The sequence below is a fragment of the Phyllobates terribilis genome, unplaced genomic scaffold, assembly GCF_046119375.1.
Source record: "Phyllobates terribilis strain yellow unplaced genomic scaffold, ASM4611937v1 Scaffold_8__6_contigs__length_399053987, whole genome shotgun sequence".
Classification (NCBI taxonomy): Eukaryota; Metazoa; Chordata; class Amphibia; order Anura; family Dendrobatidae; genus Phyllobates; species Phyllobates terribilis.
Window position 1 is genome coordinate 384638308 of NW_027362768.1, and position 27152 is coordinate 384665459.

At 50.8% G+C, this 27152-nt stretch overlaps 2 protein-coding genes across 5 annotated transcripts in view; one reads left to right on the plus strand and one right to left on the minus strand.

Moving 5' to 3' along the window:
* Window positions 1-27152, plus strand: part of PDE6H (phosphodiesterase 6H) — a 347300-nt gene that overhangs the window by 265307 nt on the left and 54841 nt on the right. Inside the window, exon 1 of one of the 4 annotated variants that reach the window (XM_073645087.1) lies at window positions 10060-10155. The exons of the other annotated variants lie outside the window; for them this stretch is intronic. The gene's annotated coding sequence lies outside the window, so the exon portion shown is untranslated. Of the gene's footprint in view, window positions 1-10059; window positions 10156-27152 lie in introns of those variants that run through there. 4 annotated transcript variants of the gene reach the window in all.
* ARHGDIB (Rho GDP dissociation inhibitor beta) lies at window positions 1620-21956 on the minus strand. Its single transcript, XM_073645083.1, has 6 exons — window positions 21820-21956; window positions 7050-7233; window positions 6332-6415; window positions 6140-6216; window positions 4830-4893; window positions 1620-2669 (listed from the first exon to the last, which is right to left on the minus strand). Exons 2-6 carry the CDS (start codon window positions 7225-7227, stop codon window positions 2470-2472), a joined length of 603 nt encoding a protein of 200 aa, XP_073501184.1. The 5' UTR covers window positions 7228-7233; window positions 21820-21956; the 3' UTR covers window positions 1620-2469.

Genomic DNA, 27152 nt, shown 5'->3' on the forward strand with positions numbered 1-27152 from the left:
CTGAGAACTGCACATCTGCCGCCAGCGATAACGCTCCGGCCATCGACACCTCCGATCAGCGGAGCTGGAACTCGTCCTTGGATCCAGGTTCATCACTGCTGGTGGCGCCATGTCCGGGGAATATGAGGAAAGGCTCATAACTACAGCCATGACAGCTGCTAGGGACCCCCAGCTTTAGGGGCCACTCACATGCAGAAACAATTTGTAGGTAATGCCCTGGGGTGGACATAGTGAGGGTGCAACCCAGGAGGTCAGGGGCCACTGCCTCCCCCCATAGCAGCTGCTGTCACTGAAGGCCCATATAGGGCCCCTTCTGTCTGTGTCTGGCCCCATTGTCCCTAGTTGGCGGCTTTCTTCTGTCTTCCATGACTACGCGCGCTCTCTCATCGAGCGATTATCATACCCCCCCCCCCCCCATTATTGCTACCTCTGCACTCATCAGGGGGTGGGCATCTCATTCTCCGATGGGCACCATGAATTCTAGATTGCAATTCTTACACTTGACCCCCTATTACATTGGTTATTCATTTCTATGTGATACAAGTGCAGGCGTCGCTGATACACTGTAACGAGCTGCACTAGGTCAGAGCAGATCAAAGCATCTAAAGAAGAAGCCTTTCTGTTCGCTGATAGCAAACTGCGATCCTGGAAATAATTAAAGAGTAACTGAACTTTTGTTTCTATTATTTTCCTGCTCCCAAAAGTTTGTCCTTTTCTGTAATACAGTTTGTTATGTGACTTTCTTCTCTCTCAAACACTAGGCTGCGATGCTGTGTCGATGCCCACGTCAAGCTCCTTTAAAAACTGCTTTTAGCTGCTGCTTGGCAAAATCCACATACTATATTCATACAATTAGAGTACAAGACTTTCTGCTCCCTTCCCCCATACTAGAGAAGGAAAGTCCCATACTGAGTGTTTGCATGCAGTGAACAGATCTTGCTGAGCAGCAACTGAAAGCAGCTTCTAAAGAAACCTGTAGTTGATATCTTAACAGCACCACAGTATGGCGTTTTAAGAGAGAAGGAAGCAAAATGCGGTAATGAAGTGAAAAATGTATAACTTTGCAATATGCAGTAAACTAAAGTAAATTTTCAGCTCACCCTTGAGTCCATCTGATCCATGAAATGGAGCACGGAGAAATGTCCCTGTCAGATGTAAAACGTGGCTTGCAAGTTTAAAGAAAATCCAGCCCCAGCAATAAAAAATGACAAGTATTCCTTCATTGTGAAGTCCATTAAACGCGTTTCGAGCACCATGCTTAAACTCAGTCTAAGAGCTCGCAGACTGCTCGAAACGCGTTCAGTTGTTATTTACCGGCACCTTTTTTCCTCCACTATGATTGGATGAATTGGTCCTGACAATCGCCTAGATTTTCAATGGACTTCACAATAAAGGCATGCTTTTGATTTTATATGGATTTTCTTTCAACTTTGCAATACTTGAAGGATAATTAAAGAAGAAAAAGTTTAGATTCTCTTTAAGAAGAGTTTAAGAAAGTTACAGAACTTCTGGTTCTGCAGTGGCGGAGACTATATTTCCTCACAGTACGGCCATATGGCAATTTTAATTGGTCTGAGAGACATTAATGAAGGTCCGGGTGCCGCTTATTATTAATGTTATTTTTTTATTAACATAGCAAAATACATCTTATGCTCTCATCCTGTATACAGAGTCGCCTTCATAGTATATATTATGTCACCACGGAAGCTGCCATATACTCCAGCCCTGCATGTCGTACTAAAGCAGAAGGCGAATATATCATATATATATATATAGTGATGGATTTATCAGCTGATACAATGTAATTTATCTCATCTGACAACTTCAGAACAGAACTTTGGCCCTTGCAATCCCTCTGATCTCCACTAGATGTCACTCTGAGAACTCGTCATTTTTAGCCCCAGGTGGGTCCCATGGGATGTGAGAGTTACCTGTGGGCGCACGATTGATCCCTACATGATCACTCTATCTGATATGGAGACCGGGACCCAGTAGATCTGTTGTCAATGAGTGATAATATGGGGACAGGACCATGTAGAAAGGTGGGGTTGGGTGATACCATATAACACAAGCTGGCCTATCATCACAGGTTGTGGGTGCTAGAAGCTGGGGGAGCGGGGTGCAGATACTTTCAGGCAACATTTAAAGGGGATCTCCTGCTACAATTTCTATTCTAAGAATCAAAAAAGCAAGAATGATTTTGAACAATTTTTGAATAAACTTTATAAAAATCTCCGCCATGTAACTTTCTTAGTACACAGCTCTATTCCTCTGCTCTGGCTGCCACTAGGGGGCGATCTGGGTACAGTTTTTTTATATAAACTGCACGCAGGTCACCCTCTAGTGGTGGAAACAGACAATGCCTAATATGTGTGTAATAGGACAGGAGACCCACAAGCTGTGGAAGAGCATTAGTATCATTCATGCTGATGGAGTAATATTGCAGCATTAGATTCAGTCCTGGCTCCATTATTCGCTCCACTCCTTGCGGATGGACAGGTTCCACTCCCAGGTTAGATGATTGTGATTGTCGTCGTCGGTGAAGAACGACTTGTTGTGATAGGTTCCTCGAGCTAATATTCCTTTCGGAGCTTCTTCCAATGGAGTCAAGAACTCGTATTCCTCTGGTCGAGGGCCGTAACTTCCCACCATGAACGTGGCTTTAGCCACTGGATGGAAGAAATAGGAGAATTATCCAGAATGAGAGAAAGGACACATTGTAACAAATCCTCAGCGGGTATGGGGGAGAAACCCGGCGTGTTCCCCAACCAGAGGTGGCAGAGGATCAGAGGTGGCAGAGGATCAGCAGTGAAGGGAACGCCGCTCTGTGTGTGCGCAGTATGAACGCCGCTCTGTGTGTGTGCGCGGTATAAACGCCGCTCTGTGTGTGCGCAGTATGAACGCCGCTCTGTGTGTGTGCAGTATGAACGCCGCTCTGTGTGTGCGCAGTATGAATGCCGCTCTGTGTGTGCGCAGTATGAATGCCGCTCTGTGTGTGCGCAGTATGAACGCCGCTCTGTGTGTGTGCAGTATGAACGCCGCTCTGTGTGTGTGCAGTATGAACGCCGCTCTGTGTGTGCGCAGTATGAACGCCGCTCTGTGTGTGTGCAGTATGAACGCCGCTCTGTGTGTGTGCAGTATGAACGCCGCTGTGTGTGTGCGCAGTATGAATGCCGCTCTGTGTGTGTGCAGTATGAACGCCGCTCTGTGTGTGTGCGCAGTATGAACGCCGCTCTGTGTGTGTGCGCGGTATAAACGCCGCTCTGTGTGTGTGCAGTATGAATGCCGCTCTGTGTGTGCGCAGTATGAATGCCGCTCTGTGTGTGCGCAGTATGAACGCCGCTCTGTGTGTGCGCAGTATAAACGCCGCTCTGTGTGTGCGCAGTATAAACGCCGCTCTGTGTGTGCGCAGTATAAACGCCGCTCTGTGTGTGTGCAGTATGAACGCCGCTCTGTGTGTGTGCAGTATAAACGCCGCTCTGTGTGTGTGCAGTATAAACGCCGCTCTGTGTGTGTGCAGTATGAACGCCGCTCTGTGTGTGTGCAGTATGAACGCCGCTCTGTGTGTGTGCGCAGTATGAACGCCGCTCTGTGTGTGTGCAGTATAAACGCCGCTCTGTGTGTGTGCAGTATGAATGCCGCTCTGTGTGTGTGCAGTATAAACGCCGCTCTGTGTGTGTGCAGTATAAACGCCGCTCTGTGTGTGTGCAGTATGAACGCCGCTCTGTGTGTGTGCAGTATGAACGCCGCTCTGTGTGTGCGCAGTATGAACGCCGCTGTGTGTGTGCGCAGTATGAACGCCGCTCTGTGTGTGTGCAGTATGAACGCCGCTCTGTGTGTGTGCAGTATGAACGCCGCTCTGTGTGTGTGCAGTATGAATGCCGCTCTGTGTGTGTGCGCAGTATGAACGCCGCTCTGTGTGTGCAGTATGAATGCCGCTCTGTGTGTGTGCGCAGTATGAACGCCGCTGTGTGTGTGCGCAGTATGAACGCCGCTCTGTGTGTGTGCAGTATGAATGCCGCTCTGTGTGTGTGCAGTATGAACGCCGCTCTGTGTGTGTGCAGTATGAACGCCGCTCTGTGTGTGTGCAGTATGAACGCCGCTCTGTGTGTGTGCAGTATGAACGCCGCTCTGTGTGTGTGCAGTATGAATGCCGCTCTGTGTGTGTGCAGTATGAACGCCGCTCTGTGTGTGTGCAGTATGAACGCCGCTCTGTGTGTGTGCGCAGTATGAACGCCGCTCTGTGTGTGCGCAGTATGAATGCCGCTCTGTGTGTGTGCAGTATGAATGCCGCTCTGTGTGTGTGCAGTATGAACGCCGCTCTGTGTGTGCGCAGTATGAATGCCGCTCTGTGTGTGCGCAGTATGAATGCCGCTCTGTGTGTGTGCAGTATGAACGCCGCTCTGTGTGTGTGCACGGTATGAATGCCGCTCTGTGTGTGTGCGCGGTATAAACGCCGCTCTGTGTGTGTGCAGTATGAACGCCGCTCTGTGTGTGCGCAGTATGAATGCCGCTCTGTGTGTGTGCAGTATGAACGCCGCTCTGTGTGTGTGCGCAGTATGAACGCCGCTCTGTGTGTGCGCAGTATGAACGCCGCTCTGTGTGTGTGCGCAGTATGAACGCCGCTCTGTGTGTGCGCGGCATGAACGCCGCTCTGTGTGTGTGCGCGGCATAAACGCCGCTCTGTGTGTGTGCAGTATGAACGCCGCTCTGTGTGTGTGCAGTATGAACGCCGCTCTGTGTGTGTGCAGTATGAATAACGCGCTGCGGGGTCTGCGGTATTCTTGGATTCTGCCCCAGAATTGGCTTCATAACCATGAGACATTTACCTTTCACCCCCGCGCGGTATGTGTGCTGCACGTACTTCAGCCCCGAGACTATTTCCTTATTTACCTGCAAAAGAAATGTAATATTTTAATCACAGAATGGAAAAAAAAACAGCAAATGTAGCATTCATTCCCATCTCTGCAGCTTCAGAGCTGAAATCTCCCATTTCATTTTAACAAGTGATAGCTTTACACTTACAAAAACTAATTGCACTCTTGAAATATAGGAGCTGAGGATGTGCAAAATCTTACCAACAGTTATAATAATAGCAACCAGCAGAATAGTGAGTGCAGCTCTGGAGTATAATACAGGATGTAACTCAGGATCAGTAATGTAATGTATGTACACAGTGACTGCACCAGCAGAATAGTGAGTGCAGCTCTGGAGTATAATACAGGATGTAACTCAGGATCAGTAATGTAATGTATGTACACAGTGACTGCACCAGCAGAATAGTGAATGCAGCTCTGGAGTATAAGACAGGATGTAACTCAGGATCAGTAATGTAATGTATGTACACAGTGACTGCACCAGCAGAATAGTGAGTGCAGCTCTGGAGTATATTACAGGATGTAACTCAGGATCAGTAATGTAATGTATGTACACAGTGACTGCACCAGCAGAATAGTGAGTGCAGCTCTGGAGTATATTACAGGATGTAACTCAGGATCAGTAATGTAATGTATGTACACAGTGACTGCACCAGCAGAATAGTGAGTGCAGCTCTGGAGTATAATACAGGATGTAACTCAGGATCAGTAATGTAATGTATGTACACAGTGACTGCACCAGCAGAATAGTGAGTGCAGCTCTGGAGTATAATACAGGATGTAACTCAGGATCAGTAATGTTTGTACACAGTGACTACACCAGCAGAATAGTGAGTGCAGCTCTGGAGTATAATACAGGATGTAACTCAGGATCAGTAATGTAATGTATGTACACAATGACTGCACCAGCAGAATAGTGAGCACAGCTCTGGAGTATAATACAGGAGGTAACTCAGGATCAGTAATGTAATGTATGTACACAGTGACTGCACCAGCAGAATAGTGAGTGCAGCTCTGGAGTATATTACAGGATGTAACTCAGGATCAGTAATGTAATGTATGTACACAGTGACTGCACCAGCAGAATAGTGAGCACAGCTCTGGAGTATAATACAGGAGGTAACTCAGGATCAGTAATGTAATGTATGTACACAGTGACTGCACCAGCAGAATAGTGAGTGCAGCTCTGGAGTATATTACAGGATGTATGTAATGCAATGTCTAGTAAAATTACATATAATCATTTATAATTTATCACTCACTTTGAAGCAGATCTTCACTTTGTATTCGACACCTTCTTTCAAAGCGAACGCTTCTTTTTTCAGGTTTGTTATGTCTCCTGTGATATGAGGAAAGCAGTGATAAGTTCATGAAAAACTGTAGTAAATACAACGTCACTTTCATTGAATAATTGATGTAAAAGCATAATACTCATGGTTCTCTCTATTAGTTACCAGTGAGATCCATTGTGATGGGTCCGGGCGCAGCGTCGCAGACTAATGTCAGGCGAGTCACTGTCACATTTGGAGCGCTTGGATCTGAAAAATATTAAATTATAGGACAGAAGAATCAGAATGAGAAAAGAGGAGGTAACAGGGAGCGCAGCTGACAACCTCTGACACATGATGTACGGGCAGGTTGTCAGCAGCTACAGATCGAAGGTTATAGATGACTGGTGGGGTCAGATTCTCATGTGGTTGGGGGCTTCGTTGTGGTGTTACTATCAGTCCCGTCCCCCCCCCGCTCCCTCTAGACTGCAGACTGTGATCAGCAGTGAGGAGTTCAGCTCTGCAGCACCTCTTGGTTGCAGAGACTGTTGTGAAACTTTCCATCTGCTTTTTTTTTTTTTTAAGACATTTCCTGATTGCTGCCGCAGCTCATTGCATTCTGGTCTGTATAAAACCACTTCCTCTCGAGCTGCAGAACATCTCACTGCCCGCATAATGTCAGACTTGACTGCAGAGTATGACAAACTGGTAGAATCTATGACTATAGCTCTGCTCATACTGAGCTCACTGCTTCACGACTACAATGCCAGAACTACAGTGAAGACTGACACACAGTTTTACTCTACATTAAAGTGTCGATTTATGTGCCAGCCAATCAGGGTGTCTGGAGAGCTGGGTGACAATGAAGGAGAACATCAGTGATTGTAATCCTAATCAGCCATACCTGTGACTACCGGACCTGCTCCCAGTAGTGACTTCTTGTACTTTTCTAAACTTTCATCGTCCTTGTCCAGCTCCTGGATTTCTTGAAGAGACTTTTGGGGCGGAGGTTTGTAATTTAGTTTTCCGTCTAACTCATCATCATCCTCCAGCTCATGAACGACTGCCTCCTGCTCCGACATCGTGATCTGGGGAGGAAGAAATGAAATGTATAAATGATATATAATGATACACAGTTAAAACCAGATAGTTTCTTTGGCAACATCTGAGTTAATTAGAGAAACACCTGTGGATGTATTTTAATGCACACCTGAAACACACTGCTTCTTTGTGTAGCATCGTGGGAAAGTCTAAAGAAATCAGCCAAGATATCAGGAAGAGAATGCAATAAGTAATCGTAAGGAGGAATAAATGAAGATAGGAATATTCCATCCTTCCATTCAGTTACTATTCTGCTCTGCATCTTTTCCACTGAGCAACAATAGAACAATAGAAACAAGAGCAGCGTCAGTAACATTTGTATCACAAGAAGACGAATAAATAAATAAATAAAAACGAAGACAAGAAATGACCCTCAGCAGGACGGCAGCAGGTTCAGGCTTTCCTTCTGGTTAGCACAACCTTTGCCTATTTTAAAAGCTGCACCAGGCGCTGTTCCTTGGGCCTCATTCACACAAGTGAATTTTAGACTAAATTACAGCGGTAATAGTGGAGCCTCTGCTTAGTTTCGCGTCAGATTTCATTTCGTAGATGGAGTTTTTCTCTAGTAACTTCACGGCTTCTACAGAAGGATTCTAGTAAACCGGCAATATTCAGACATCGGGACGGAGACGTTTCCTGCAGACTCTCCCAGTCTTTAATATCAGATGCACTCGGAATCCATATATATATATATATATATACCATACATGTAAGCCATACACCGAGGGACAGGATCACTATGGCTTCCCTTGCACCGAGGCACAGGATCACTATGGCTTCCCTTACACCGAGGCACAGGATCACTATGGCTTCCCTTACACCGAGGCACAGGATCACTATGGCTTCCCTTACACCGAGGCACAGGATCACTATGGCTTCCCTTACACAGAGGCACAGGATCACTATGGCTTCCCTTACACCGAGGCACAGGATCACTATGGCTTCCCTTACACCGAGGCACAGGATCACTATGGCTTCCCTTACACCGAGGCACAGGATCACTATGGCTTCCTTTACACTGAGGCACAGGATCACTATGGCTTCCCTTACACCGAGGCACAGGATCACTATGGCTTCCCTTACACCGAGGCACAGGATGACTATGGCTTCCCTTACATGGAGGTATAAGGATCACTATGGCTTCCCTTACACCGAGGCACAGGATCACTATAGCTTCCCTTACACCGAGGCACAGGATCACTATAGCTTCCCTCACACCGAGGCACAGGATCACTATGGCTTCCCTTACACCGAGGCACAGGATCACTATGGCTTCCCTTACACCGAGGCACAGGATCACTATGGCTTCCCTTACACCGAGGCACAGGATCACTATGGCTTCCCTTACACCGAGGCACAGGATCACTATGGCTTCCCTTACACCGAGGCACAGGATCACTATGGGTTCCCTTACACCGAGGCACAGGATCACTATGGGTTCCCTTACACCGAGGCACAGGAGCACTATAGCTTCCCTTACACCGAGGCACAGGATCACTATGACTTCCCTTACACCGAGGGACAGGATCACTATGGCTTCCCTTACACCGAGGCACAGGATCACTATGGCTTCCTTTACACCGAGGCACAGGATCACTATGGCTTCCCTTACACCGAGGCACAGGATCACTATGGCTTCCTTTACACTGAGGCACAGGATCACTATGGCTTCCCTTACACCGAGGCACAGGATGACTATGGGTTCCCTTACACTGAGGCACAGGATCACTATGGCTTCCCTTACACTGAGGCACTGGATCACTATGGCTTCCCTTACACTGAGGCACTGGATCACTATGGCTTCCCTTACACCGAGGCACAGGATCACTATGGCTTCCCTTACACCGAGGCACTGGATCACTATGGCTTCCCTTACACTGAGGCACTGGATCACTATGGCTTCCCTTACACCGAGGCACAGGATCACTATGGCTTCCCTTACACCGAGGCACAGGATCACTATGGGTTCCCTTACACTGAGGCACAGGATCACTATGGCTTCCCTTACACTGAGGCACAGGATCACTATGGCTTCCCTTACACTGAGGCACTGGATCACTATGGCTTCCCTTACACCGAGGCACAGGATCACTATGGCTTCCCTTACACTGAGGCACTGGATCACTATGGCTTCCCTTACACTGAGGCACTGGATCACTATGGCTTCCCTTACACCGAGGCACAGGATCACTATGGCTTCCCTTACACCGAGGCACAGGATCACTATGGGTTCCCTTACACTGAGGCACAGGATCACTATGGCTTCCCTTACACTGAGGCACAGGATCACTATGGCTTCCCTTACACTGAGGCACTGGATCACTATGGCTTCCTTTACACTGAGGCACAGGATCACTATGGCTTCCCTTACACTGAGGCACAGGATCACTATGGCTTCCCTTACACCGAGGCACAGGATCACTATGGCTTCCCTTACACCGAGGCACAGGATAACTATGGATTCCCATACATCGAGGCACAGGATCACTATGGCTTCCCTTACACCGAGGCACAGGATCACTATGGCTTCCCTTACATGGAGGTATAAGGATCACTATGACTTCCCTTACACCGAGGCAGGGGCGGAACTACCGCCCGTGCAGCCGGTTCATTGAACGGGGGCCCCGAGGGAGAGGGGGCCCCTCCAGCCTCCAGCAGGGCTGCCATCAGGGCATGACTGCCCTGACTCCAGTATGGGGCCCGGCCGGTAGGAGCCCCCTCGGAGCCCCCCTCTTGTGCGTCTCTCTCCTCATGGGGCCCCCGGCCCCATGCAAAGCGCCGGGTCCAGGACATCTCATAATTCCTCTGACTTCCGGTCATGTGACGGCACCGTCACATGGCCGGAAGTCAGGAGAACCTGGTGTCAGCGATTTGGACGAGCGCCAGGATTCTGCAGGGATCGCATGGGGGTAAGTATAACAAGTTTTATTTTTTTTTAAATACAATTAACTAGGAGTGGGGGGAATGGGAGATGCACATGGGGGAGGGGAGAGATGAGAGATGCACATGGGGGGGAGGGGAGAGATGAGAGATGCACATGGGGGGGAGGGGAGAGATGAGAGATGCACATGGGGGGGAGGGGAGAGATGAGAGATGCACATGGGGGGGAGGGGAGAGATGAGAGATGCACATGGGGGGGAGGGGAGAGATGAATGATGCACATGGGGGGGAGGGGAGAGATGAGAGATGCACATGGGGGGGAGGGGAGAGATGAGAGATGCACATGGGGGGGAGGGGGGAGGGGAGAGATGAGAGATGCACATGGGGGGAGGGGAGAGATGAGAGATGCACATGGGGGGGAGGGGAGAGATGAGAGATGCACATGGGGGGGAGGGGAGAGATGAGAGATGCACATGGGGGGAGGGGAGAGATGAGAGATGCACGGGGGGGATGAGAGATGCACGGGGGGGATGAGAGATGCACGGGGGGGATGAGAGATGCACGGGGGGATGAGAGATGCACGGGGGGGATGAGAGATGCACGGGGGGGATGAGAGATGCACGGGGGGGATGAGAGATGCACGGGGGGATGAGAGATGCACGGGGGGTGAGCTGCACATAGGGGGGTGAGAGATGCACATGGGAGGGGTTATGTTTACATAACTTTGTTGCCTTATGAAGGGCGGGGGGGGCCCCCAAAAATTTCTTGAACAGGGGCCCACTACAGTCTGTGTCCGCCCCTGCACCGAGGTATAGGATCACTATGGCTTCCCTTACACCGAGGGACAGGATCACTATGGCTTCCCTTACACCGAGGCACAGGATCACTATGGCTTCCCTTACACCGAGGCACAGGATCACTATGGCTTCCCTTACACCGAGGGACAGGATCACTATGGCTTCCCTTACACTGAGGCACAGGATCACTATGGCTTCCCTTACACCGAGGCACAGGATCACTATGGCTTCCCTTACACCGAGGCACAGGATCACTATGGCTTCCCTTACACCGAGGCACAGGATCACTATGGCTTCCCTTACACCGAGGCACAGGATCACTATGGCTTCCCTTACACTGAGGCACAGGATCACTATGGCTTCCCTTACACTGAGGCACAGGATCACTATGGCTTCCCTTACACTGAGGCACAGGATCACTATGGCTTCCCTTACACTGAGGCACTGGATCACTATGGCTTCCTTTACACTGAGGCACAGGATCATTATGGCTTCCCTTACACTGAGGCACAGGATCACTATGGCTTCCCTTACACCGAGGCACAGGATCACTATGGCTTCCCTTACACCGAGGCACAGGATAACTATGGATTCCCGTACATCGAGGCACAGGATCACTATGGCTTCCTTTACACTGAGGCACAGGATCACTATGGCTTCCCTTACACTGAGGCACAGGATCACTATGGCTTCCCTTACACCGAGGCACTGGATCACTATGGCTTCCCTTACACCGAGGCACAGGATCACTATGGCTTCCCTTACACCGAGGCACAGGATAACTATGGATTCCCGTACATCGAGGCACAGGATCACTATGGCTTCCTTTACACTGAGGCACAGGATCACTATGGCTTCCCTTACACTGAGGCACTGGATCACTATGGCTTCCTTTACACTGAGGCACAGGATCACTATGGCTTCCCTTACACTGAGGCACAGGATCACTATGGCTTCCCTTACACCGAGGCACAGGATCACTATGACTTCCCTTACACCGAGGCACAGGATAACTATGGATTCCCGTACATCGAGGCACAGGATCACTATGGCTTCCCTTACACCGAGGCACAGGATCACTATGGCTTCCCTTACATGGAGGTATAAGGATCACTATGACTTCCCTTACACCGAGGTATAGGATCACTATGGCTTCCCTTACACCGAGGGACAGGATCACTATGGCTTCCCTTACACCGAGGCACAGGATCACTATGGCTTCCCTTACACCAAGGCACAGGATCACTATGGCTTCCCTTACACCGAGGCACAGGATCACTATGGCTTCCCTTACACCGAGGGACAGGATCACTATGGCTTCCCTTACACCGAGGCACAGGATCACTATGGCTTCCCTTACACTGAGGCACAGGATCACTATGGCTTCCCTTACACTGAGGCACAGGATCACTATGGCTTCCCTTACACTGAGGCACAGGATCACTATGGCTTCCCTTACACTGAGGCACAGGATCACTATGGCTTCCCTTACACTGAGGCACTGGATCACTATGGCTTCCTTTACACTGAGGCACAGGATCACTATGGATTCCCTTACACTGAGGCACAGGATCACTATGGCTTCCCTTACACCGAGGCACAGGATCACTATGGCTTCCCTTACACCGAGGCACAGGATAACTATGGATTCTTGTACATCGAGGCACAGGATCACTATGGCTTCCCTTACACCGAGGCACAGGATCACTATGGCTTCCCTTACATGGAGGTATAAGGATCACTATGACTTCCCTTACACCGAGGTATAGGATCACTATGGCTTCCCTTACACCGAGGGACAGGATCACTATGGCTTCCCTTACACCGAGGCACAGGATCACTATGGCTTCCCTTACACCGAGGCACAGGATCACTATGGCTTCCCTTACACCGAGGCACAGGATCACTATGGCTTCCCTTACACCGAGGGACAGGATCACTATGGCTTCCCTTACACCGAGGCACAGGATCACTATGGCTTGCCTTACACCGAGGCACAGGATCACTATGGCTTCCCTTACACCGATGCACAGGATCACTATGGCTTCCCTTACACCGAGGCACAGGATCACTATGGCTTCCCTTACACCGAGGCACAGGATCACTATGGCTTCCCTTACATTAAGGCACAGGATTACTATGGCTTCCCTTACACCGAGGTACAGGATCACTATGGCTTCACTTACACTGAGGCACAGGATCACTATGGCTTCCCTTACACCGAGGGACAGGATCACTATGGCTTCCCTTACACCGAGGCACAGGATCACTATGGCTTCCCTTACACCGAGGCACAGGATCACTATGGCTTCCCTTACATCGAGGCACAGGATCACTATGGCTTCCCTTACACCGAGGCACAGGATCACTATGGCTTCCCATACATTGAGGCACAGGATCACTATGGCTTCCCTTACACCGAGGCACAGGATCACTATGACTTCCTCTACACTGAGTCACTGGATCACTATGGATTCCCGTACGTTGAGGCACTGGATCACTATGGATTCCCATACATTGAGGCACTGGATCACTATGGATTCCCTTACACTGAGGCACTGGATCACTATGGCTTCCTTTACACTGAGGCACTGGATCACTATGGATTCCCATACATTGAGTCACAGGATCACTATGGCTTCCCTTACACTGAGGTACTGGATCACTATGGATTCCCATACATTGAGTCACAGGATCACTATGGCTTCCCTTACACTGAGGTACTGGATCACTATGGATTCCCATACATTGAGGCACAGGATCACTATGGCTTCCCTTACACCGAGGCACAGGATCACTATGGCTTCCCATACATTGAGGCACTGGATCACTATGGCTTCCCTTACACCGAGGCACAGGATCACTATGGCTTCCCTTACACGGAGGCACAGGATCACTATGGCTTCCCTTACACCGAGGCACAGGATCACTATGGCTTCCCTTACACAGAGGCACAGGATCACTTTGGCTTCCCTTACACCGAGGCACAGGATCACTATGGCTTCCCTTACACCGAGGCACAGGATCACTATGGCTTCCCTTACACCGAGGCACAGAATCACTATGGCTTCCCTTACACCGAGTCACAGGATCACTATGGCTTCCCTTACACCGAGTCACAGGATCACTATGGATTCCCATACATTGAGGCACTGGATCACTATGGCTTCCCTTACACCGAGGTATAGGATCACTATGGCTTCCCTTACACCGAGGCACAGGATCTCTATGGCTTCCCTTACACCAAGGCACAGGATCACTATGGCTTCCCTTACACTGAGGCACAGGATCACTATGGCTTCCCTTACACCGAGGCACAGGATCACTATGGCTTCCCTTACACCGAGGGACAGGATCACTATGGCTTCCCTTACACCGAGGCACAGGCTCACTATGGCTTCTCTTACACCGAGGCACAGGATCACTATGGCTTCCCTTACACCGAGGCACAGGATCACTATGACTTCCCTTACACCGAGGTACAGGATCACTATGGATTCCCATACATTGAGGCACTGGATCACTATGGCTTCCCTTACACCGAGGTATAGGATCACTATGGCTTCCCTTACACCGAGGCACAGGATCTCTATGGCTTCCCTTACACCAAGGCACAGGATCACTATGGCTTCCCTTACACTGAGGCACAGGATCACTATGGCTTCCCTTACACCGAGGCACAGGATCACTATGGCTTCCCTTACACCGAGGGACAGGATCACTATGGCTTCCCTTACACCGAGGCACAGGATCACTATGGCTTCCCTTACACCGAGGCACAGGATCACTATGGCTTCCCTTACACCGAGGCACAGGATCACTATGACTTCCCTTACACCGAGGTACAGGATCACTATGGCTTCCCTTACACCGAGGCACAGGATCACTATGGATTCCCGTACATTGAGGCACTGGATCACTATGGCTTCCCTTACACCGAGGCACAGGATCACTATGGCTTCCCTTACACCGAGGCACAGGATCACTATGGATTCCCGTACATTGAGGCACAGGATCACTATGGCTTCCCTTACACCGAGGCACAGGATCACTATGGCTTCCCTTACACCGAGGCACAGGATCACTATGGCTTCCCTTACACAGAGGCACAGGATCACTTTGGCTTCCCTTACACGGAGGCACAGGATCACTATGGCTTCCCTTACACCGAGGCACAGGATCACTATGGCTTCACTTACACTGAGGCACAGGATCACTATGGCTTCACTTACACTGAGGCACAGGATCACTATGGCTTCCCTTACACCGAGGGACAGGATCACTATGGCTTCCCTTACACCGAGGCACAGGATCACTATGGCTTCCCTTACACCGAGGCACAGGATCACTATGGCTTCCCTTACATCGAGGCACAGGATCACTATGGCTTCCCTTACACCGAGGCACAGGATCACTATGGCTTCCCATACATTGAGGCACAGGATCACTATGGCTTCCCTTACACCGAGGCACAGGATCACTATGACTTCCTCTACACTGAGTCACTGGATCACTATGGATTCCCGTACGTTGAGGCACTGGATCACTATGGATTCCCATACATTGAGGCACTGGATCACTATGGATTCCCTTACACTGAGGCACTGGATCACTATGGCTTCCTTTACACTGAGGCACTGGATCACTATGGATTCCCATACATTGAGTCACAGGATCACTATGGCTTCCCTTACACTGAGGTACTGGATCACTATGGATTCCCATACATTGAGGCACAGGATCACTATGGCTTCCCTTACACCGAGGCACAGGATCACTATGGCTTCCCATACATTGAGGCACTGGATCACTATGGCTTCCCGTACATTGAGGCACAGGATCACTATGGTTTCCCATACGTTGAGGCACAGGATCACTATGGCTTCCCTTACACCGAGGCACAGGATCACTATGGCTTCCCTTACACCGAGGCACAGGATCACTATGGCTTCCCTTACACAGAGGCACAGGATCACTTTGGCTTCCCTTACACCGAGGCACAGGATCACTATGGCTTCCCTTACACCGAGGCACAGGATCACTATGGCTTCCCTTACACCGAGGCACAGAATCACTATGGCTTCCCTTACACCGAGTCACAGGATCACTATGGCTTCCCTTACACCGAGTCACAGGATCACTATGGATTCCCATACATTGAGGCACTGGATCACTATGGCTTCCCTTACACCGAGGTATAGGATCACTATGGCTTCCCTTACACCGAGGCACAGGATCTCTATGGCTTCCCTTACACCAAGGCACAGGATCACTATGGCTTCCCTTACACTGAGGCACAGGATCACTATGGCTTCCCTTACACCGAGGCACAGGATCACTATGGCTTCCCTTACACCGAGGGACAGGATCACTATGGCTTCCCTTACACCGAGGCACAGGATCACTATGGCTTCCCTTACACCGAGGCACAGGATCACTATGACTTCCCTTACACCGAGGTACAGGATCACTATGGATTCCCATACATTGAGGCACTGGATCACTATGGCTTCCCTTACACCGAGGTATAGGATCACTATGGCTTCCCTTACACCGAGGCACAGGATCTCTATGGCTTCCCTTACACCAAGGCACAGGATCACTATGGCTTCCCTTACACTGAGGCACAGGATCACTATGGCTTCCCTTACACCGAGGCACAGGATCACTATGGCTTCCCTTACACCGAGGGACAGGATCACTATGGCTTCCCTTACACCGAGGCACAGGATCACTATGGCTTCCCTTACACCGAGGCACAGGATCACTATGGCTTCCCTTACACCGAGGCACAGGATCACTATGACTTCCCTTACACCGAGGTACAGGATCACTATGGCTTCCCTTGCACCGAGGCACAGGATCACTATGGATTCCCGTACATTGAGGCACTGGATCACTATGGCTTCCCTTACACCGAGGCACAGGATCACTATGGCTTCCCTTACACCGAGGCACAGGATCACTATGGATTCCCGTACATTGAGGCACAGGATCACTATGGCTTCCCTTACACCGAGGCACAGGATCACTATGGCTTCCCTTACACCGAGGCACAGGATCACTATGGCTTCCCTTACACAGAGGCACAGGATCACTTTGGCTTCCCTTACACGGAGGCACAGGATCACTATGGCTTCCCTTACACCGAGGCACAGGATCACTATGGCTTCACTTACACTGAGGCACAGGATCACTATGGCTTCACTTACACTGAGGCACAGGATCACTATGGCTTCCCGTACATTGAGGCACAGGATCACTATGGTTTCCCATACGTTGAGGCACAGGATCACTATGGCTTCCCTTACACCGAGGCACAGGATCACTATGGCTTCCCTTACACCGAGGCACTGGATCACTATGGATTCCCATACATTGAGTCACAGGATCACTATGGCTTCCCTTACACTGAGGTACTGGATCACTATGGATTCCCATACATTGAGGCACAGGATCACTATGGCTTCCCTTACACCGAGGCACAGGATCACTATGGCTTCCCATACATTGAGGCACTGGATCACTATGGCTTCCCGTACATTGAGGCACAGGATCACTATGGTTTCCCATACGTTGAGGCACAGGATCACTATGGCTTCCCTTACACCGAGGCACAGGATCACTATGGCTTCCCTTACACCGAGGCACAGGATCACTATGGCTTCCCTTACACGGAGGCACAGGATCACTATGGCTTCCCTTACACGGAGGCACAGGATCACTATGGCTTCCCTTACATGGAGGCACAGGATCACTATGGCTTCCCTTACACGGAGGCACAGGATCACTATGGCTTCCCTTACACCGAGGCACAGGATCACTATGGCTTCCCTTACGCCGAGGCACAGGATCACTATGGCTTCGCTTACACCGAGGCACAGGATCACTATAGCTTCCCTTGCACCGAGGCACAGGATCACTATGGCTTCCCTTACACGGAGGCACAGGATCACTATGGCTTCCCTTACACCGAGGCACAGGATCACTATGGCTTCCCTTACGCCGAGGCACAGGATCACTATGGCTTCGCTTACACCGAGGCACAGGATCACTATAGCTTCCCTTGCACCGAGGCACAGGATCACTATGGCTTCCCTTACACGGAGGCACAGGATCACTATGGCTTCCCTTACACCGAGGCACAGGATCACTATAGCTTCCCTTGCACCGAGGCACAGGATCACTATGGCTTCCCTTACACGGAGGCACAGGATCACTATGGCTTCCCTTACACCGAGGCACAGGATCACTATGGCTTCCCTTACATTGAGGCACAGGATCACTATGGCTTCCCTTACACCGAGGCACAGGATCACTATGGCTTCCCTTACACTGAGGCACAGGATCACTATGGCTTCCCTTACACCGAGGCACAGGATCACTATGGCTTCACTTACACTGAGGCACAGGATCACTATGGCTTCCCTTACACCGAGGCACAGGATCACTATGGCTTCCCTTACACCGAGGCACAGGATCACTATGGCTTCACTTACACTGAGGCACAGGATCACTATGGCTTCCCTTACACCGAGGCACAGGATCACTATGGCTTCCCTTACACCGAGGTACTGGATCACTATGGATTCCCGTACATTGAGGCACAGGATCACTATGGCTTCCCTTACACCGAGGCACAGGATCACTATGGCTTCCCGTACATTGAGGCACAGGATCGCTATGGCTTCCCTTACACCGAGGCACAGGATCACTATGGCTTCCCGTACATTGAGGCACAGGATCGCTATGGCTTCCCGTACATTGAGGCACTGGATCACTATGGCTTCCCGTACATTGAGGCACTGGATCACTATGGCTTTCCGTACATTGAGGCACTGGATCACTATGGATTCCCGTACATTGAGGCACAGGATCACTATGGCTTCCCTTACACCGAGGCACAGGATCACTATGGATTCCCGTACATTGAGGCACAGGATCACTATGGCTTCCCTTACACCGAGGCACAGGATCACTATGGCTTCCCGTACATTGAGGCACAGGATCGCTATGGCTTCCCGTACATTGAGGCACTGGATCACTTTGGCTTCCCGTACATTGAGGCACTGGATCACTATGGCTTCCCGTACATTGAGGCACTGGATCACTATGGCTTCCCGTACATTGAGGCACTGGATCACTATGGCTTCCCGTACATTGAGGCACTGGATCACTATGGCTTCCCGTACATTAAGGCACTGGATCACTATGGCTTCCCATACATTGAGGCACAGGATCACTATGGATTCCCATACGTTGTGGCACTGGATCACTATGGATTCCCTGGTTTGAGATTTCATGACTCAAAGCCTTAAAAGGAAACTCTGTAGCGAGAGACGTTTGCAGGAGAATATTGAGACTCACAAATGCAGCAGGAAGTCGCCCCCCGCGAGACACCACGTGCCACCGCTGACTCTATCTGAGGGGCCGCTCCTGGCAATGGCGGCCCAGAATCCTCCGAGCCCCCCTGGTCAATCATTCGTCCTATGGATGTGTCGTGGGATTTTCCACTTGCTGGAATTAGGATCAGTGTTGCATCTTCCACGTGATAACACACGGGCACGTGGCCGCCCACGGGGGGCCGATATCCCCGCAGGTTATATGCTTTGTGGCTGATTTCCCCATTTTCTTGCCCCACACTCGTTGCTCCCCCCCGGCGGCGGTCCCGTAGGCAGAGGCGGGGGGCGCGCGTGGCACCAGTGTCTCCGGCCTCGTGAGCTGTGACTTTACCCTGCTCTTTACTGAGCTCTGGTTGATCCTTTAAGTGGATCACGGACATATGTGAGAATCACCCGGCGCGGCCCGAACATCCACTGAGCACAACAACAACGCCATGATGTTCTGCAGATATAATCTCCTCCGAGGATACATTGTATCCAGCATCGGTCACTGACCCCTCCCCCCTGACTGCGGGGTCAGCGGCGGCCCTTTAAGGGGTAAAACTGCCTGAGATATTAGGAAACTGCATGAACAGCAATTCCTCCAAGTGCAAGTTCTCTATACCTGCGATCACCCCAGAATAACATCGGGGTGATGGGCCGGGCCCTTAGTCCACACAGGGGCCACAGCTCTGCTACAGGAACCTACAGGTACAGGAAGACTTAGGCCATGTTCACACTTTTTAAGTTCTGAGATGTTTCCTGCACACGACTTTTCTTTCCTGACTGAATTGGAAGACTGCGAGTCAATCCTTTCCGCGTTTTTTTCACCATAAAAAGCGATAAAAAGTGCGAAAAAGCTGGAAAAATCTCAACCCGTGCTGCGTTTATGGCGAAGAAAACTAACTTTATTAAGCACATACTGTTGACAAATGACACATGTAATCTGCACCAAAATCTGTTCTTTGTAAGCAGCTTTTTTTACTGCCAACAGAGCAGGTTAAAAAAAACCTCACGGTGTGAACATAGCCTTATGCTATGTGCGCACGATCAGGAATTGCTTGCAGAAATTTCCTCACCTCTCGGCAGCAAAATCGCTGCGGAAAATCCACAGTGTTTTTGATGCGTTTTCATGGGGTTTTTTTGTGTGTTTTTGCATTGTGTTGATAAAAAAGCCGGCCAAAACGCACAAAGAATGGACGCACTGCTTCTTTTTCTGCACATGAAATTCAGTCAGGAAAAATCCTGACCATGTGCACAGAACTTGCAAAAAAGTCATGAGAAATCATGGGATAAGGTTTGCAATGCTTTTTTGGCCCATTTCTGCATGGAAAAAAAAAAACGCACCAAAAACGCAGTGTGTGCACATAGCCTTACACTGTGTGCAGACGTTGCGTCTTTTCCATGTTTTTTTCAGTGCAGATTTGTCATGAAGCCTGAAGGATTTACTGATGCAGCAAAGTGAATGAGAATCCTGACGTCTCGTGCACACGCTGCAGATTTGGTGCAGAATTAAATTTACAGCGTCAATTCTTTTTGCTGCAAGATTTCACCCCATACTAATGAATGGGGGAAAATGTGCACCAAAAATGCATCAAAAACTCAGCAAAAATGCTCCTATTTGACGCAGCGTTTTTTTCCTGCCAAGAGATGCAGAAATGATGCAGAAACTTCTGCATCAAATACTTATCGTGTGCACAGACCCTTACAGCAGCCTGGACACCGGCGGACATAGAACAGCAGCTGAAAGGGAAGTTATGTAGAATCTGACCCCCTAAAGCCCAGAGCCAAGAGTCAACCCACCGTCCTCACCATGACCCCCAATATCTGCACACCTCTGTGTACAGCGGCTATATACATTATTACTTCATCTATAAGATCCACATCTCCCAAAATGCAACGCAGCGGAGCGCGCAGACACTGAACCAGCAGGGAAATGCGACTGCAGCTCTGGGTGTGACTGCAGTATAAAGTATAGTGGGTCAGGTTTATTAATACCACAGCACAAAAGTGGACGATGCAGAAATGTTTTCCAGCTTTTTTGCTAGAAACATTGGACATTTTTTTTTTGCCTGCCATATTTTCCAGATCCCTCACAAAAAAAGACGCGGATGATGACTCCCATCAGCTTCGCCTTCTTTTCTAGACACTTTTCAGGAGCACAAAGTTTGGCCCCAAATATATTAGCAAAAATGTGAGTGCAGCTCTAGTAGTGACTGGAGTATAAAGCATGGGGGACGGAGAACTATAGAGCAGTATTTTCATACATCAATGCAGCACTCCCAGCATTGGGAGACACATCTTCGTAAGATGATGGGAGTGATTGTCCTGGTTTCCAGCTGAACCAGTAATATTTTCTAATAAGGGGATCACGGCAGGTGCTTTGGCTGCAGGTAATGCTGAGACCTGTAGTTCCCACCTCCTGACAATGAGCAAGTTGTTGGCCTCTGACCCCCTCCATCACCGGCCATGGCCACCATCCACCCCCCACCTGGTCAGGATTAAAGCCGCTTACCAGCCCTGGCCTCGCCGCTCCGGACAGAAAGCGCCTTAATCTGGTGACTGCGCCGACAGTTAAGAAAGGGAAGGAAGACGATGGTGACAAGGGCGACACCACCGCACAGGAAGCGCTGACACCACCCTGCTCCGCCAGCACACAACGGCTGCAGCACACCATGGGGAGAGTAGTACTAGCACCATGGGGAGAGTAGTACTAGCACCATGGGGAGAGTAGTACCAACACCATGGGGAGAGTAGTACTAGCACCATGGGGAGAGTAGTACTAGCACCATGGGGAGAGTAGTACCAACACCATGGGGAGAGTAGTACTAGCACCATGGGGAGAGTAGTACTAGCACCATGGGGAGAGTAGTACCAGCACCATGGGGAGAGTAGTACCAGCACCCTGGGGAGAGAAGTACTAGCACCATGGGGAGAGTAGTACTAGCACCATGGGGAGAGTAGTACTAGCACCATGGGGAGAGTAGTACTAGCACCATGGGGAGAGTAGTACTAGCACCATGGGGAGAGTAGTACTAGCACCATGGGGAGAGTAGTACTAGCACCATGGGGAGAGTAGTACCAGCACCATGGGGAGAGTAGTACCAGCACCCTGGGGAGAGAAGTACTAGCACCATGGGGAGAGTAGTACTAGCACCATGGGGAGAGTAGTACCAGCACCCTGGGGAGAGTAGTACTAGCACCATGGGGAGAGTAGTACCAACACCATGGGGAGAGTAGTACTAGCACCATGGGGAGAGTAGTACTAGCACCATGGGGAGAGTAGTACCAACACCATGGGGAGAGTAGTACTAGCACCATGGGGAGAGTAGTACTAGCACCATGGGGAGAGTAGTACCAACACCATGGGGAGAGTAGTACTAGCACCATGGGGAGAGTAGTACTAGCACCATGGGGAGAGTAGTACCAGCACCATGGGGAGAGTAGTACCAGCACCCTGGGGAGAGAAGTACTAGCACCATGGGGAGAGTAGTACTAGCACCATGGGGAGAGTAGTACCAGCACCCTGGGGAGAGTAGTACTAGCACCATGGGGAGAGTAGTACTAGCACCATGGGGAGAGTAGTACTAGCACCATGGGGAGAGTAGTACTAGCACCATGGGGAGAGTAGTACCAGCACCCTGGGGAGAGTAGTACTAGCACCATGGGGAGAGTAGTACCAGCACCATGGGGAGAGTAGTACCAGCAACCTGGGGAGAGTAGTACCAGCACCCTGGGGAGAGTAGTACCAGCACCATGGGGAGAGTAGTACTAGCACCATGGGGAGAGTAGTACTAGCACCATGGGGAGAGTAGTACCAGCACCCTGAGGAGAGTAGTACCAGCACCATGGGGAGAGTAGTACCAGCACCCTGGGGAGAGTAGTACTAGCACCATGGGGAGAGTAGTACCTGCACCCTGGGGAGAGTAGTACTAGCACCATGGGGAGAGTAGTACCAACACCATGGGGAGAGTAGTACTAGCACCATGGGGAGAGTAGTACCAACACCATGGGGAGAGTAGTACCAGCACCCTGGGGAGAGAAGTACTAGCACCATGGGGAGAGTAGTACCAACACCATGGGGAGAGTAGTACTAGCACCATGGGGAGAGTAGTACTAGCACCATGGGGAGAGTAGTACCAGCACCCTGGGGAGAGTAGTACTAGCACCATGGGGAGAGAAGTGCCAGCACCCTGGGGAGAGTAGTACTAGCACCATGGGGAGAGTAGTACCAGCACCATGGGGAGAGTAGTACTAGCACCCTGGGGAGAGAAGTACTAGCACCATGGGGAGAGTAGTACCAACACCATGGGGAGAGTAGTACTAGCACCATGGGGAGAGTAGTACTAGCACCATGGGGAGAGTAGTACCAGCACCCTGGGGAGAGTAGTACTAGCACCATGGGGAGAGAAGTACCAGCACCCTGGGGAGAGTAGTACTAGCACCATGGGGAGAGTAGTACCAGCACCATGGGGAGAGTAGTACCAGCACCCTGGGGAGAGAAGTACCAGCACCATGGGGAGAGTAGTACCAGCACCCTGGGGAGAGAAGTACTAGCACCATGGGGAGAGTAGTACCAGCACCATGGGGAGAGTAGTACCAGCACCATGGGGAGAGTAGTACTAGCCCCATGGGGAGAGAAGTACCAGCACCCTGGGGAGAGTAGTACTAGCACCATGGGGAGAGTAGTACCAGCACCATGGGGAGAGTAGTACCAACACCATGGGGAGAGTAGTACTAGCACCATGGGGAGAGTAGTACCAGCACCATGGGGAGAGTAGTACTAGCACCCTGGGGAGAGAAGTACTAGCACCATGGGGAGAGTAGTACCAACACCATGGGGAGAGTAGTACTAGCACCATGGGGAGAGTAGTACTAGCACCATGGGGAGAGTAGTACCAGCACCCTGGGGAGAGTAGTACTAGCACCATGGGGAGAGAAGTACCAGCACCCTGGGGAGAGTAGTACTAGCACCATGGGGAGAGAAGTACCAGCACCCTGGGGAGAGTAGTACTAGCACCATGGGGAGAGTAGTACCAGCACCCTAGGGAGAGTAGTACCAGCACCATGGGGAGAGTAGTACCAGCACCCTGGGGAGAGAAGTACTAGCACCATGGGGAGAGTAGTACCAACACCATGGGGAGAGTAGTACTAGCACCATGGGGAGAGTAGTACCAGCACCATGGGGAGAGTAGTACTAGCACCATGGAGAGAGTAGTACCAACACCATGGGGAGAGTAGTACTAGCACCATGGGGAGAGTAGTACCAGCACCATGGGGAGAGTAGTACTAGCACCATGGGGAGAGTAGTACTAGCACCATGGGGAGAGAAGTACCAGCACCATGGGGAGAGTAGTACTAGCACCATGGGGAGAGTAGTACCAGCACCACAGGGAGAGTAGTACCAGCACCCTGGGGAGAGTAGTACTAGCACCATGGGGAGAGAAGTACCAGCACACTGGGAAGAGTAGTACTAGCCCCATGGGGAGAGAAGTACCAGCACCCTTGGGAGAGTAGTACTAGCACCATGGGGAGAGTAGTACCAGCACCATGGGGAGAGTAGTACCAGCACCCTGGGGAGAGAAGTACTAGCACCATGGGGAGAGCAGTACCAACACCATGGGGAGAGTAGTACTAGCACCATGGGGAGAGTAGTACCAGCACCATGGGGAGAGTAGTACTAGCACCCTGGGGAGAGAAGTACTAGCACCATGGGGAGAGTAGTACCAACACCATGGGGAGAGTAGTACTAGCACCATGGGGAGAGTAGTACTAGCACCATGGGGAGAGTAGTACCAGCACCCTGGGGAGAGTAGTACTAGCACCATGGGGAGAGAAGTACCAGCACCCTGGGGAGAGTAGTACTAGCACCATGGGGAGAGAAGTACCAGCACCCTGGGGAGAGTAGTACTAGCACCATGGGGAGAGTAGTACTAGCACCATGGGGAGAGTAGTACCAGCACCCTAGGGAAAGTAGTACCAGCACCATGGGGAGAGTAGTACCAGCACCCTGGGGAGAGAAGTACTAGCACCATGGGGAGAGTAGTACCAACACCATGGGGAGAGTAGTACTAGCACCATGGGGAGAGTAGTACCAGCACCATGGGGAGAGTAGTACTAGCACCATGGAGAGAGTAGTACCAACACCATGGGGAGAGTAGTACTAGCACCATGGGGAGAGTAGTACCAGCACCATGGGGAGAGTAGTACTAGCACCATGGGGAGAGTAGTACTAGCACCATGGGGAGAGTAGTACCAGCACCATGGGGAGAGTAGTACTAGCACCATGGGGAGAGTAGTACCAGCACCATGGGGAGAGAAGTACCAGCACCACAGGGAGAGTAGTACCAGCACCATGGGGAGAGTAGTACCAGCACCACAGGGAGAGTAGTACTAGCACCATGGGGAGAGTAGTACTAGCACCATGGGGAGAGTAGTACCAACACCATGGGGAGAGAAGTACCAGCACCATGGGGAGAGTAGTACTAGCACCATGGGGAGAGTAGTACCAACACCATGGGGAGAGAAGTACCAGCACCACAGGGAGAGTAGTACCAGCACCATGGGGAGAGTAGTACCAGCACCACAGGGAGAGTAGTACTAGCACCATGGGGAGAGTAGTACCAGCACCACAGGGAGAGTAGTACTAGCACCATGGGGAAAGAAGTACCAGCACCATGGGGAGAGAAGTACCAGCACCATGGGGAGAGTAGTACTAGCACCATGGGGAGAGTAGTACCAGCACCACAGGGAGAGTAGTACCAGCACCATGGGGAGAGAAGTACCAGCACCATGGGGAGAGTAGTACTAGCACCATGGGGAGAGTAGTACCAGCACCACAGGGAGAGTAGTACCAGCACCATGGGGAGAGTAGTACTAGCACCATGGGGAGAGTAGTACCAGCACCATGGGGAGAGTAGTACCAGCACCACAGGGAGAGTAGTACCAGCACCATGGGGAGAGTAGTACCAGCACCACAGGGAGAGAAGTACCAGCACCACGGGGAGAGTAGTACTAGCACCATGGGGAGAGTAGTACCAGCACCATGGGGAGAGTAGTACCAGCACCACAGGGAGAGTAGTACCAGCACCATGGGGAGAGTAGTACTAGCACCATGGGGAGAGTAGTACCAGCACCACAGGGAGAGTAGTACCAGCACCATGGGGAGAGTAGTACTAGCACCATGGGGAGAGTAGTACCAGCACCACGGGGAGAGTAGTACCAGCACCACAGGGAGAGTAGTACCAGCACCACAGGGAGAGTAGTACTAGCACCATGGGGAGAGTAGTACCAGCACCACAGGGAGAGTAGTACTAGCACCATGGGGAAAGAAGTACCAGCACCATGGGGAGAGTAGTACCAGCACCACAGGGAGAGTAGTACCAGCACCATGGGGAGAGAAGTACCAGCACCATGGGGAGAGTAGTACTAGCACCATGGGGAGAGTAGTACCAGCACCACAGGGAGAGTAGTACTAGCACCATGGGGAGAGTAGTACCAGCACCACAGGGAGAGTAGTACTAGCACCATGGGGAAAGAAGTACCAGCACCATGGGGAGAGTAGTACCAGCACCACAGGGAGAGTAGTACCAGCACCATGGGGAGAGAAGTACCAGCACCATGGGGAGAGTAGTACTAGCACCATGGGGAGAGTAGTACCAACACCATGGGGAGAGTAGTACTAGCACCATGGGGAGAGTAGTACCAGCACCATGGGGAGAGTAGTACCAACACCATGGGGAGAGTAGTACTAGCACCATGGGGAGAGTAGTACCAACACCATGGGGAGAGTAGTACTAGCACCATGGGGAGAGTAGTACCAGCACCATGGGGAGAGTAGTACTATGT